This window comes from Enhydra lutris, unplaced genomic scaffold (genome assembly GCF_002288905.1).
Source record: "Enhydra lutris kenyoni isolate GAN:26980312 unplaced genomic scaffold, ASM228890v2 scaffoldscaffold97, whole genome shotgun sequence".
Classification (NCBI taxonomy): Eukaryota; Metazoa; Chordata; class Mammalia; order Carnivora; family Mustelidae; genus Enhydra; species Enhydra lutris.
Genome location: NW_019154181.1, coordinates 2,011,643 through 2,025,279, shown reverse-complemented (window position 1 = coordinate 2,025,279; position 13,637 = coordinate 2,011,643). Strand labels below are relative to the sequence as shown.

Below are 13,637 nucleotides of genomic sequence, written 5' to 3'. Positions count from 1 at the left end.
TCTTAGAGACTCTACGATACCTCCCTTGGGGGAAAGGATATGCTTCACGTGTGGGGGAATGAAATCAGTATTTGGTGACCAGAAGGCCAGCTGTGGCAGAGACCAGCTGTGTGTGACCCTAACCCACTTCCCGGCCCCCGGGACACCAAGGAGGCCTGCATTTCCCCCAACCCCTGCTCCCAGTTGCCGCCCCCGGGGCCGGTGCTGATGAGGGAGGCAGTCAAACCCCCTGCCCGCCCTGGCCCCCTACGAGACCTCACACACTTCTCACTCTGCTCACTGCCCACAGAAGCAGAGCCAGCCTACACGGTAACAGACTCTGTGAGCGCAGACCAGGATGGCTAAGCCACTGACAGGGCAGCGTAGCCTAGAGCACCGTGACACAGGCCCCCCTCTCCTGTCCTGGGAGTGGCAGGCCCCACTGCTCCCAGCTGGGGCAAACCCTCCCCAGGATGCCTGTTGAGTCCTGCTCCCTGAGTGGCCACCAGGGGGCCAGGGCGGCCCCAGAGGCCAGAGCTGGGGGGGTCCTCTCAAATGGGAAGCCACAAGGCCGCCCCAGGCCTCCCTCCCCACCCCATGCTGGCCTCTGCCGTACATCCTCCTGCTGTCCAAACACCTCTTCCATCCCTGCCTGGAAAGGAAGGAGTTTCTGTCCTTCCGCTGTGGTGCCGCCTCTGATCACAGGATCCCAAGTCTGCGGGTGGGGAGGGGCACCCACCCACCCACCCAAGCCCTTGCCTTGCCCACCACCTGTCGTGGTGCCCCGAGGGCTGCCTCCCAGGCAGCCTCCTAGGCAGCCTCCTCCCCTGACCACAGAGGCTCACACAGGCACGAGGACCGGCTCCTGCCCACCCGTCTCTGGTGGGAGACAGAGACAGGGGCAAGGAAGGACACAGCCAGAAACCGCATCATGATACAAATGATAAATTATATTTGTACAGTAAATAAGTATCAATAGTCAACACACGTTCAAAACCAGCCACCGGCCCCTGGGACTGAGAAAACGGCTGGGTGGCGCCCCCTACCCCAGTGCCCATCGGGAGGGAGCATGACGGCACTTGCGTCACACGCGTGGCAGCGGCCGGCAGCTTCATGATCAGTGCAGCAGGCAACAGGGACAAGGTGCCTGGGACAGGCCTGTGCCCGGGTGGGAGGGGGTGGGGGGAGGGGGCGCAGTGGGTCTCGTGGGGCCTCGGTGGCCCAGTGGCTAGAATGCTGGGGCCTCGAAGTCAAGTCAGGAAGGGCTCTTGACTGTTTACAAAAAAGAATCACCGACGCAGTAGTCAGGTCTGGGCTACTGGCCTGTGAAGGGGTCCGGGCTCGCACCATGTGAGTGAAAGCACCTCCCGGGGGGAGCCACCTGCTGGGCCCCACCCTGTCCCCATGCTCCCCCAGGTCGGAGGAGGCCAGAGTGGGCTCCAGCCCGTGGTCCAGCCCCAGCTCTCTGGCTCTGGCGGAGGCATGGCCGTTCAGGAGCTCTGGGGGTGGCTCCTCCGGCCAGGGGACAGCCTTGGGGAGCGGCATGGGTGAGCTTTTAAAATGAGGAAACAGGAGAGGCCAGAAAAGGCTGTTCAGGACTCCGCCTGCTCATCTCCAGGCCTGTGCCCTGCTCAGGGTCCGACCTCCTCCCAGAACAGGCCACGGGAAGCGGAGGAACACCAGGGGGTCAGCTGTCCTTGGAGTTGGGGTGAAGTCCACAGTGGAAAGCGAGACTGCAGCGCCCACAGACAAGGTGACCTGACCGGAGGCAGGTTGGGGGTGTGTGTATCGGGGGCGGGGGGGGGGGGCTTCCTTCCCTGGGGAGAAGCACGTCTTTTCTGCTCTTTCATGAATTCATACTTTTCTTCTAGTGGTGGATGGGGCGAGGAAAGGAGGGAGTTGGGAAAGGGAGGTAATATTAGTGCATGTTTGTTAAAAATCCATGTGAGAGAATGACTTTTTTTTTTCTTTCTCTCGGAAACAAGAGATGATGAGAATTTTAAGTCTGCAGTGTGTGTCTGGAGTTAGCAGGAGGTGGGCCCCGGGGAGCCGTGGGCACTGAAGACACCTGCTGTCTCCACGCCATCCCCATCCTTACCCTGAGTGCGGATTAAGACAGAGAGGATCACAGACACACAAGGTTCAAGATGCCTCTTCCGTTTCCGATTTGCACGGGAAACGGAAGTCCTTGTTGATCCGTGCATGCCTTCAGTTATAAAAGGGAATTAGCAGATAAAAACTGGTGTGTCACATCCATCCATCAGATTTTTTTCCCTTTAACTTGATGTTGGTGTACCAGTAAGAAAAACAGCCTCTCTCAGGATCCAGCCCAGAAGGCTGCGGTTCAATCTGTTGGGTAAGTCACCAAAAAAGGGAGTAAAAGAAAGGAAAAGGCAACTGGAGGCTGGGTTTTTGTCGTTGTTGCTGTTGTAGGTTGTTTTTTTTTTTTTCTTTTTAAATAAACATCATCTTTTCTGTGTAATCAAATTCCCGTATTTTTCCCTATAAAGAATTTGCTTTAGTTTTTTTTTTTCATAAGGCATTTTTTTTTTGCTTCCTATTTAAATTTTCTTAGAGTTAAAACCATAAATAAGAGGGTTTAAACCACTCACATGACACGTGCCAATATCTTAATTCAGCCAGACCTGGTAAATTCTATCAAAACTAGACAGTTAAATAAGAACCACGTTATAAAAATATTAGCCAAAAAAAGACTATTAGGTAATTCTGCAAACTCAAATATGAAACTGTACTAAACAAATTATGTGCAAACGTATACAAGCATAGAGCCACGTGGCAGGGGTTATGCTCAGATTAGTTTAAAGCTCGCTCTAGTGGATTTAATTTAAGAGTTGTTCCGCGGTGGTGGGGTTTGCTTTGAACTCACACACGAGTCAAAGAAAAATAAAATATGCACAACCACTTCCCCGGAAGGTCAGCATCTCACGGAGCCGGTGCTTCATTCCATCCACACCTGGGACCGCCTCGGGTGTCGCTAGGGCTGGGGGGGGTGGTGGGTCACAAGGAAACGGCGGTGGCCGTTCCTAGGCCCAAGCCAGGCAGCGTCCCAGAGGCCCTCAGGCTGAGGCTCTGGGTGAGGTCAACGCTGACGACTCCCGCCCCCTCGTCCTGGGCCCCGGAGAGCTAGCCGGTCTCCAGGACCAGGACCTCGGCGCTCGGGAGGAAGTGGGGAGGCCACTGGGTTGGGCCCCTCCCGCAGGCAGCGGGCTGGGGACAGGCGGGTGGGCAGCCTCGGAAGGCGCGGAGACCCAAGTCTGACGTCTAGCAGGCCTGCTGCGGCTTGAGTCTGAGGGTTGGGGCTGTGCAGACAACCCTTCTATCAGGAAGCTGGAACTGGAAAGCCCTAACACCCACACCCCCACTCTCGGACACCATTCCACAATCGAGAGTCCCTGCTCGGCGTCCTCAGGCACGGAGGCTCTGGGCATGCGCTCTGTGGTGGGGCCCCGGCCCGGGCACTAGAGAAGGAAAGGGTTGGTTGTGCCGGTGGCCTGAGCTGCCGAGGGGGGAAGGCCCACGCTGCCCACCATGTTCATCGCGGTGGGGCCCAGGGGCGTCAGGGAGGACCCGCCAGCCCCCAGAGCCGGGTGTGGGGCCGTGGAGGTCATGGAGGTCACAGCCATGGGCTCCACACCTGGGCTAGGCCCAAAGGACGTGCTGGTCCCCAGGACAGGGCTCCCCCGAAGCTGGTTCAGCGTCAGCGGCTGGGGCTGGTTCACCTGGAAGGGGTTGACAGGGGCCGAGGTGGCGGCTGCACCTGGGAGAGAGGTGGGGCAGTGGCTTGAGTCAGAACAGACCCACCCCCAAGTCCAAGGGCGGGAGACGGGGGCGACCAGGAGCATGTGTGCACCTCTGGGGGACTGGGTGCTTCGTAGTGCCTGCTGCTCTGCAGAGCCCCGGCCTCCAGCCAACGCACGGCACACGTGCCCCCTGCCTACATCTCCAGCGTCTGGTCAAGGAGACCAAGGCTGTTCGAAGCCGAGTGGCTCATCCGGAGTCACCAAGCCTGACTGAGGCAGTGCCAGGAGCGTGCCTACTCAGAGCTGGCCCCCCAGGTCTCCCTCAGCAACAAACAGCTGGTCCCACCCCCCTAATCTGTCAAGCTCTGTGACCCCAGGTGTCCGGGAAAGAGGGGCACCATCAGGGAGCGGGGATCCTCAGCGTGCGGCCAGAGAGTGCCAGTCTCCACCCTGGACCCTGGGACCTGAGGGCTCGCAGGACTAAGGCTCTGAGAAGCCCTGCAGTCAAGAAGTGGAGGCAGCTCTGTCGTATCCAGCGTTTCCAGAAAGTACCATACATCGTCAAGGCTTTCTCCCCTAGCTTTTAGCAAAAATGTCTTTGGTGCACTGCCAAAGCCCCCGAGCGCCACCAGCACGGAGCCTCCAAGCAGCCCAGCCCTTGAGCACACAGGCTGCCCGCCGAGGAGCACCCTCAGGCTCCCCCAGGAGATGCTGCCCGCTCTCCAGCCCACCCTGGGGGGAGGCAGGCTCCGCTGAGGGCACAGCCGGCATTCCAGCACCAGCGCCGCTCCTAACAGAGCTCCTAACAGAGCAGCCCCGCCAGAGCTGAGCCAACCCGGAGGTGCCGGGAGCCCCCCTGTGGCGGGATGGCGGGACCCCAGGCAGGCAAGCCAGCCTGGCTGGGACACGGGGTTCAGATCTGGCTCCACCCAGGGAGCGAGGGGCAACCATGTCCTCGCCCTGCTCAAGACCACGGGGACTGGCTACAGTCCCCACCCTCAGCGCTTCTAAGACCCGGGGTCCATCTCTGCAGGATCCTCCGAGGAGCCGCGGGCCTGGGCGGCAGATTCCATGGTGTGAGGGAGGCTCTCAGACTGAACGCCCTGAATGAGACACACTGGGGAACCCCACGGCCCCAGGGACCCCAGACTCTAAAGCCAGGGCAGGGGGGCTTGTCTTGCAGCCCACAGAGCCTTTGAGGGGGAGAACAGGCATTTAGACGGAGCCTAACGGCAGAGAGGATAAATACAGAGGTGGGAGGGCAGGGATCCCAGCCCCAGAAAGACAGAATCCAGCACCTCAAATGGCTAAAGTGAAGGTCTGTGGGCCCCTTGCAAAGGGCCCCCTGAAAGGGGAATGTTGAACAGCAAACCCCAGCTCTTCCTCTCCCCGCCGCTGCCCTCCCGCAGCTGACCGAGAAGTGGTGCTGGCTGGAGGGTCTCCCCGGCCAAGGACACGAAGTGTGGGGCAGCTTCTGCTCAGTGGTCTCCATGGTGAGGAGGGGCTGTTTCCCACCCATTCCCCCAACCACACGTCAGCTTTCATGCCCCACCCCCCAGGCCCTGGAGAGGCCCAGGAATTCTGGGCATGCTTCCTGGGTAAGGCAGGAAGATCTCCGGAGGAGAGGCAAGAGGTGGAGGAGAGGTCAAGGCCCAAGACTAGCCCCAAACCCGTGGTCAGGAAGGGCAGACAAGCAGAGGGAGCCCCAGGAACTGAGCATACCTGGTGCCAGGAATGGGTTGAGGGACTGGGCTGGTGGGGCTGGCCTGGTCACCAGCGAGTCCAGGTTGACCAGGGCTGCATTGGGGCCCAGGAAGGACTCGGGTGTTTTCCGGGCGCTGCTGGGCTTGCTCGAGGTGGAGGTCAGGGGCTGGCACTCGAAGGGGTCTGGGCTTGTAGTTCCGTTGTTCTGGGACGGTGGCGAGGCCACGGCCTCAGCTACAAGACAAGAACACACAGGGGCACGGTGAGGATGGAGGGCATGGCCCCGAGACCCGCATGCAACACTGCTAACCCCAGCAGCATCCCACGCAAAGACACACACATTCTGGGGGACACCGGTGTCACCACACAGAAGATGGGGATGTCCACGGCAGTGTTGTTTCCAACAGACCTGGCCGGGGACAGTCAGCCACAGGGTAGTGTACAGAACCCTTGTTCGTGTACGCAAACTCAGAGCGCAGGGACAGGAGGCCTAGTGATGGGGAAAGAGGGCCGGATCGTGTCACGGGAAGAGCAGCAGTTGGCAAAAATGCATACGGCCCGGTCCTCCAGAAATATCAGGATGGTATTTGGGGCTGCGGGCCAGGTGCACGCAGAAGACGTATGTCGTGTGTTTTCACTATCAATTTTCTATAATGATCATGAATTTCTTGAGAGTGAAGAAAAGCAAAGACCATGTCAGCAGAGCTCAGAAAAACCGCTGGAAGGCAACACAGCAGCGGGGGGAGAGAGGTTTACAGAGGAGTTCCGTCTTCTTCCATACACTTTTCCAAATTTTCTACAGTGGAAACAGCTCTAGAATCGGGGGTGAGTGTTTGCAAGTGCACAGAAGGACTGTGCACGTTATAGGGCCACACTGCCTTCTCGCTGCGGCGCACCCAGGTAGGCAATGACCGCGAGGCTGCACTCCAGCCTGCAGAAGAGACGCATGGAATTTTGGGGTTTTTTTGGTTTGTTTTTTAAATATTTTACTCATTTATTTGACAGACACAGATCACAAACAGGCGGAGAGGCAGGCAGAGAGAGAGGGGGGAAAGCAGCCTCCCTGTCGAGCAGAAAGCCTAATGCAGGGCTTGATCCCAGGACCCTGAGATCATGACCTGAGCTGAAGGCAGAGGCTTAATCCACTGAGCCACTCAGGCGCCCCAGAATTTTGTTTAATGCAGCAAAAGACCCCAAGAAGCAGCACGTTCTAAGTTGCCTCTGGTCCCCTGAGCTGAGAGGGGGCCAAGCAGCAGTCAGGGGTACCAGGCTGCACAGACCTCAGATGGGAGGCCAGCTGGGCCTATGGCTGCCGCTGGGGGAAGCAGTGGGGGGAGGAGAGAGGGAGGTGAGGGGGTGGAGGGGCAGATGGAGATCGTGGCGGGGGCATAAGGTGAAGCAGAAAAGCTGCTCCATGTGGCTGGAAGATGTGGCCAGGAGGTGGACAGAGGCAGCCTGGCTCTGTCCCTGGCCCCCTCCCCCAGTCTGGACTCTCTGTTCCCCACCCTGATACCCTGCAGCCCAGAGGCACTGGGCTGGGGCTCTGACGGGCTGGGTGGAAGCCACAACCTGGGGTGATCAAGTAGAGGCAGAGACACCCTGTCCAGGCCCAGAGCAGGCGCTGTCTGGAAAAGGGGCACCGTGTGGAGAGGGAAGTTGGGAAGACGAAGGCATATGGAGGCAGCGGTTCAGATGGGGCGGTGGCGATCCAGGCTGGGCTGGAGAGGCGGGGGGAAGGGGGGGGGGCACCTGTGCAGGCAACCGCAAGGGGCCCAGGGGAGGGGCCGAGACCCAGAGGTGAATGAGACCGGAAGCATGGGCCCAACACCAGGAGAGGGTGAAAAAAAATCTCAACCGCATGACTTTTCACTCTAATGTGTGAATTCCTGCAACCAGCCACTTACAGCTCCCAAGATCAAGACACAAAGAAAATGCGCGAAGTTGAGAGGTTCTGAAAGCTGATTATTTCTGCCATAACTGGTCAAATGCACAGAACGTTATAGAAACAACCACCACCTTCACATACCTGTTTTTTTTGAAGTCCGGAGGTTGTCAAATTCAGAAAAGTCATCTTTAATGGTACCATTCAGATTACTGAAGAGATCAAAGGCCCCTGGGGGAACACAAGAGGCTGGTGACTGCAGTGTAGTTCCCCATGATTCTTCGTCCCGGTCTACAACCTAGGGCTGCTGGTGGCGGGCAGGGGAGGGATCGCTAGCCCCGCTCCTGGGGGAGAACTGAGAGCCAGAGGGCAGCTCGGGGTCACCGGCTGGTTTGGGCAGGGGCCGAGCCAAGAATCCAGGCCTCCCACAACCCGGCGAGGGGGCGTCTGCCTGCCCCTGCTCCCACCAGCCCCAGCCCAAACTGAAGGAGGGGCTCATGCGGGGGAGAGAGACTTCTGAGCCGGGTTTGGCGACGTGGATGGCCCCCACAGGAAGCTACTGGAAGGAGTGCCTAGAGCGCAGCCTGCCCAGGCGCCCTAGGGAAGTCCCTCTGGATGGCGTTTCAGGTGCCCCGGGGGCCTGTGGGCTCACTCTTCACAGTGGGCTTATAGCACTGGTGGTGGTTGAGGGGGAGGCTGGGGACAAAGGCCGCAGAGACAAAGGTAGCAAGAGCAGGCCACCATAGGTCCCATGCCGAGGAGCCAGGACAGGGGACAGCAGTGTGTCCAAAGGGGCTCTCAGAGCCCGTGCAGAGCGAGGTCTCACCAGAGGATGAGACGGGCTTGGTGGCCGAGGCTGCAGCCCAGGCGTCCGCTGTCTTCCCAGCCCTCAGGGCAGGCTGCTGTGGGGCCACCCAGGGGTCCGAGCCCTTCGGGCCGGAGTGTGTGCTGGCGCCAGTGGGCACACCCCACGGGTCAACAGAGGCAGCTGGCTTGGCACCTGTGGAAGGCAGAGTAGGCTCAGCTACGTCCTCAGAAAGTTCTGGGCAGCTGGGGTGAGAAAGGAAAGGATACTGGGCCACGTGAGCCACATCCGGGTCTGCCCCATGTCAGGACAGGCAGCTACCCTAAGGCTGCTGTCCCAGGCCTGCAAAGCTGGACTGAGCCGAAGGCCGGGGCTGACAGCCATGGGGGTTCCCACCCTGGGGGTGGGGTGTGCTGGGCCCAGACTACTGGGAAGGTACCAGACGGCACACAGCTGAGAACTTTCCCAAGTGGCTGCCACACGTGGTCTCACACACAGCTCCGAGCCATGTCCAAACCCGCCTCCCCAGAGTCCACCGGCCTCCTGTGCAGAGCGAGCCTTGCCCAGGCATCCGCCGCTGCAGTCGCGGGCCCCGGATGCCCCCTGTCCCCCACTGCTTTGAGTGGTTTCTGCTTTTGATAGAGGGTGAATAAAACAGATGAGGACCGTGTGAGGGAAGAGTAAACAAACGTCTATGTGCATAGCCGGTGTTTTCAGCCAGTGAGTGACGAACCAGTTTATGGGGTCACGACTGGCCTTTTTTAAGAGAGTATAACAGGGACACGTGAGCACACCTAACGGGCGGCATCCATCCAGCTGTGCGTACCTTTCATCTGTCATACGTAGATGTGGGCCTTACTCAGGCTAAGTGCGTACACGCCCCAAGCGTGCTTCGCCTTTGAGGACGGTCACAGCCAATGTTTAAAGGTCACCACTGCCTTTCAAGGAGCAGAAGGGCCTCCCCACTCCATGACACCTGTCAGCCCAATCTTTCCTTTGTGTTAGCCCCCCCTTGATCTTTCCTCTGGTTCTACCCTGCAGAGGTACCTTGAGACACTACTGATCAGCTGTGCCACTTTTTTCACTTTACACAAATGGAAACACTGCACACATTCTGTGTGACCGGCTTTGCTCACAGCGTACTGGCTATGGGAGATGTCAGCTGTGTTGACATGCTGCTGAAACCAGGTCCCTTTCCCTGCTCTAGAACCTTCCAGTCTAGCGGGGATCGGGCGAGGAGGAACCACAGCTGGTCAATCTGCTGAAGGTACTGGCTTGGTTTTGCTTTGGTGGTGCTGTTCTTTCTTCTCCTGTCCTGCGCACTCGTACCAGTGAGGACCTTGGCTCTTAGCTCCTTCCCCTCTGCCGGGTGACCCCAGTGTGGTCTCTGTGCGGTCGTGCCTTATGCTGTGTGCACACAAGTCTTAGCACTCCAGCAACTGGCCCCTCACCTCAGTAAGGCCTCCTGCTCACTTTCTGACACATTACAATCTGGCGGGCGTGCAAGGTCACCTGGCTGTTTCGATTTGCATTTCATTGTTCCTTAATGAGGCCGTGCCTCTTGCATTTGTTTGCGGGTCTTCTGTGATTCGCACCTATCCCAGTCTTTCTCTGCCTTCCTTTGGGTGTTTATCTTTCTCTTCTTGATTTGAGAGTTCTCATCAATAGGTGAGAATAGGGTTTTACTTGGGTTGCAAAAGCAAGGAAACTACCTCCCAATTTGTGGCTTTTCTTTTCTCTCCTTAAAGTAGATTTTGGGGGCACCCGGGTGGCTCAGTTGGTTAAGCAGCTGCCTTCAGCTCGGGTCATGATCCCAGGATCCTGGGATCGAATCCCACATTGGACTCCAGTCCCACATTGGGCTCCTTGCTCGGCGCGAAGTCTGCTTCCCCCTCTGCCCCTTCCTCTGCTTGAGCTCTCCCTCCTGCTCTCTCTCTCTCTCGGACGAATGGATAAATAAAATCTTTTAAAAATTAAAAAAAAATTTTTTTTAATTAAAGTAACTTTTGATGAGCAGACATTATCTGAAATTGGGCAGGGTGCAACCTATCAGTATTTTCCTTTGTAATTTGTGCTTTTCCTGACCTTTAGGAAAGGTTTCCCTACACCTCAACCATCTTCCTCTATAGCAACATCCAAAAGATCTACAGTTGGCCTTGCACATTCATGCGTTTGCCCCATTAGCAACTGATTTTTGCATATGGCACAAAATACAGATTTGATCTCATGCTTTCCTACCCCGAGTCGTCCTACCACTCTCCCCCAACGGACCTGCACACACTGCCGCCTCCACCACAAGTCCTGGCTTCACAGATTCATTCCTGGGCTCTCCCTTCGGATCCACTGACCCCTCTTTTCACCCCTGGGCTTTCTGGATTGTCCTCACGGATATTCTTATCATAATAAAAACGGCTCTCTGGTACCTGATAACTCGATCTTGTTCCTCGGGCATATCGTGGCTATTTCCAGCCCTTTGCTCTTCCATAATCATTTTAAAATCATGTCAGGTTAAAAAAAAAAAATGAAGGGACGCCTGGGTGGCTCAGTTGGTTGGGCGGCTGCCTTCGGCTCAGGTCATGATCCCGGTGTCCTGGGATCGAGTCCCACATCGGGCTCCTGGCTTGGCAGGAAGCCTGCTTCTCCCTCTGCCTCTGCCTGCCACTCTGCCTGTGCTCGCTCGTGCTCTCTCTCTCTCTCTCTCTCACAAATAAATAAATAAAATCTTAAAAAAAAAAAAAAGAAAAAGAAAAGAAGGAAAGAAAACCTTGGGGTGGGGGGCAGGAGCCTGGGTGGCTCAGTTGGTTAAGCACCTGCCTTCCACTCAGGTCAGGATCCCAGGGTTCTGGGATCGAGCTCCACATTGGGCTCCCTGGTGAGCATGGAGCCTGCTTCTCTTTCTCCTTCTGCCTGCTGCTGCTCTCTCTTTCTGTCAAATAAATAAATTAAACTTAAAAAATTTTTAAATTAAAAAAACAAAAACCTTGCTGGCATTTTGGTCAGAATTGCACTGAATCTCAGATCAGTTTGAAGTAAGTTCTTGTCACTCTAACAGCAAGTCTTCTGAAAAACCAAAGTCACAGGACATCTCTCCTTTCACTTAAGTCCTTCTTTAAATGAATGATTTCAAGTGAAAGATGTCAGTGAAAATCTTATTTTAATCTTTTATTTCTATAAGGGATTCATTTGTATAACTTCTGTAATACCTATTTCTAAGGACTGAAGTGTATGTATACACACACACACACACACACATATATATTTTTTAAAGATTTTATCTCAGAGAGCAAGCAGAAAAGAAGGGGGAGCAGCAGAGGGAGAAGAAGCAGGCTCCCAGCTGATCAGGGAGCCTGATGCAGGGTTTGATCTCAGGAGCTTGGGATCATGACCTGAGCCAAAGGCGCAGATGGTTAACCATTGACTGAGCCACAGGTGCCCCAGGACTGGTATATTTTTAAATTTTCATTTTTATTCGTTTATTGTATACAGAAAAATTTAATTTTATACACTGATTCTTATAGCCTGCAATCTTACTAAACTCTCACCTAATAATTAAAAGTAATGCAAATCATTTATTCTAAGGATTCTTATACCTCTTGATTCTAACAGAGTTATGCGAGTTTTTGGATAGTCTATGTACATGATGATATCACTGGCAAATGATGATGGTCTAATTTTCCCCAGTCCTTATACTTTTTCTTTTCTTTTCCTGTTCACTGTGCTGGCTGGGGCCACCAGTCCCAACGTAAAGCATGAGTGTGCAAAATCAGTGTCTCTGTCTCACTCTTCAGGATCCATTTTCAACAATTTAAATTAAAACAGTTGCATTTACCACTTGCAGGCTTTCTTCCTTCTGGAAGCCCTTTATCAGGTCATGGAAAATCCTCATCACTCCAACTTCGCTAGGACTTTTGCCATGAACGGCTGATGAATTCTGCCAACCGGTTTCTGGCCCTATTAAGATGACAGCACAATTTTTCTCTTTTGGTCTGTGATGTGGTACATGAATACGTCTTCTAAGGACCTGTTCCTTGTGAACAAAGCTTCTCATCATGTACTGTATCGTCTGTATATTTTTCAGTTTGGATTTGCAATTGTGTCTTGGCTTTTTCCGTCTGTGGTCGTAGCTAGCGGTGGCCTGGCAGGTCTGTTCTCACATGGTATGTCCCGTCTGTTTTTGGTGGTAAGGTGATGCTCATCTCATAAAACCAGGAGGGACACTCCCCACTTTCCTACCCTCTGAAGGAGTCTGTATAAAGGTGGAATTGTTTCTTGAATGTGTTAGAATTTGCCAGGTAAAGCCCTCTGGGTGGATCGCTGGGTGGGGAGGATTTTTGAGCTCTGACTCAATGCCTTCAATGATTATAGCACGATCCCTACCTTGGGGTTTTTCTATTGTTCTTTGGCCAGCTCTGCTAAGTTTTCCTTCTAAATTTATCCTCTTTACGTTTTCGGGTTTTGTAAGAACAGAGTTGATCAAACAGCCTCTCACTGCACGGGAATTCTTGGCAGTTATGTTCCCGTGGTTCACTCCTCATAGTGTCTGTGCCTTTCCTCTTACTATTTTAGGAAGGCTCCACGCCCAGTGTGGGGCTTTAACTCAAACCCAGAGATCGAGACTTGAGCTGAGATCAAGAGTCAGATGCTTAACCAACTGAGCCACCCAGGCGCCCCCTCTTTATTTTTTTTTTAAATTAATCTTGCCAGGGAATTTGTCTGTTTTATTACGCTTTCGAATTACCAACATCTGTCTTTGTGGATATGATCGTGTGTCTGTTCTAATGCATGGATTTCTGTTCCTATCCGTATTTTTCTTCCACTTTATTTGGGTGGCAGGCATTTTAGAATGCTACGAATGTAAACGCCGAAAAGCTGTCACTTCCCCCACACTGTCATTTCAGGCGCCCCACGAATTCTGAAATAAGTCTATCTACCTTATTGTTTTTGGTTCTCAACATTTTTGGTTCGCGTTATCATCTCTTCTTTGACTCAAGATTTCAGGAGTGTTTTTCAAGTGTCAAGTGTATGGAGTTTTTCTAGTTTTCTTTTAGTTGTCGAGGGTATTATGCTCAGAAAAGGTGCTCTGGGTGCTCCCAATTTCCAGAAATGGGTTGAGGCTCCTAGCCTTTACGCCCAGCATACGATCAAGTTTTTGCTAATATTCGAAATGTGTGTGCTCACTGGAAACAACAAATCCACGACCTCATGAACTGTGCTGCCCAAATTGTTACATTCTCACTACTTGTGGTGAAATACAATGAAATATACATATCGGTCTGCACACCCCCACTCCTGGCACAGAATTCCCGAAACCCCTGTCATTTCTTAAGTGACCAGGCACTACGAGCATCTCTTGCTTACTGAGGTGACCCTGAGTGGGTTCCTGGCCACCTCCTGGCTGAAGCCAGGATAACCAGAACCCCCAAGACTCAATAAGGAGCTGGGAACATTTCTGTTACCTGGAAATGTCGTGTTTTACCTTCCTTCTTCTTCTTTTTTTTTTTTTTTT

At 54.3% G+C, this 13,637-nt stretch overlaps 1 protein-coding gene across 2 annotated transcripts in view; it reads right to left on the bottom strand.

Annotated features, from left to right (window-relative positions):
* Positions 1 to 908: 908 nt before the first annotated feature.
* The window catches only part of LOC111139248 (epsin 2), an 83,060-nt gene continuing 70,331 nt past the window's right edge, over positions 909 to 13,637 (bottom strand). For both annotated transcript variants that reach the window (XM_022491466.1, XM_022491467.1), the window contains 4 exons: positions 8,153 to 8,326; positions 7,471 to 7,557; positions 5,463 to 5,678; positions 909 to 3,757 (listed from right to left, as the gene is read on the bottom strand). In XM_022491466.1, the coding sequence (XP_022347174.1) occupies positions 3,459 to 3,757; positions 5,463 to 5,678; positions 7,471 to 7,557; positions 8,153 to 8,326 (776 nt within the window). In that variant the 3' untranslated portion in view covers positions 909 to 3,458. The remainder of the gene's footprint in view (positions 3,758 to 5,462; positions 5,679 to 7,470; positions 7,558 to 8,152; positions 8,327 to 13,637) is intronic.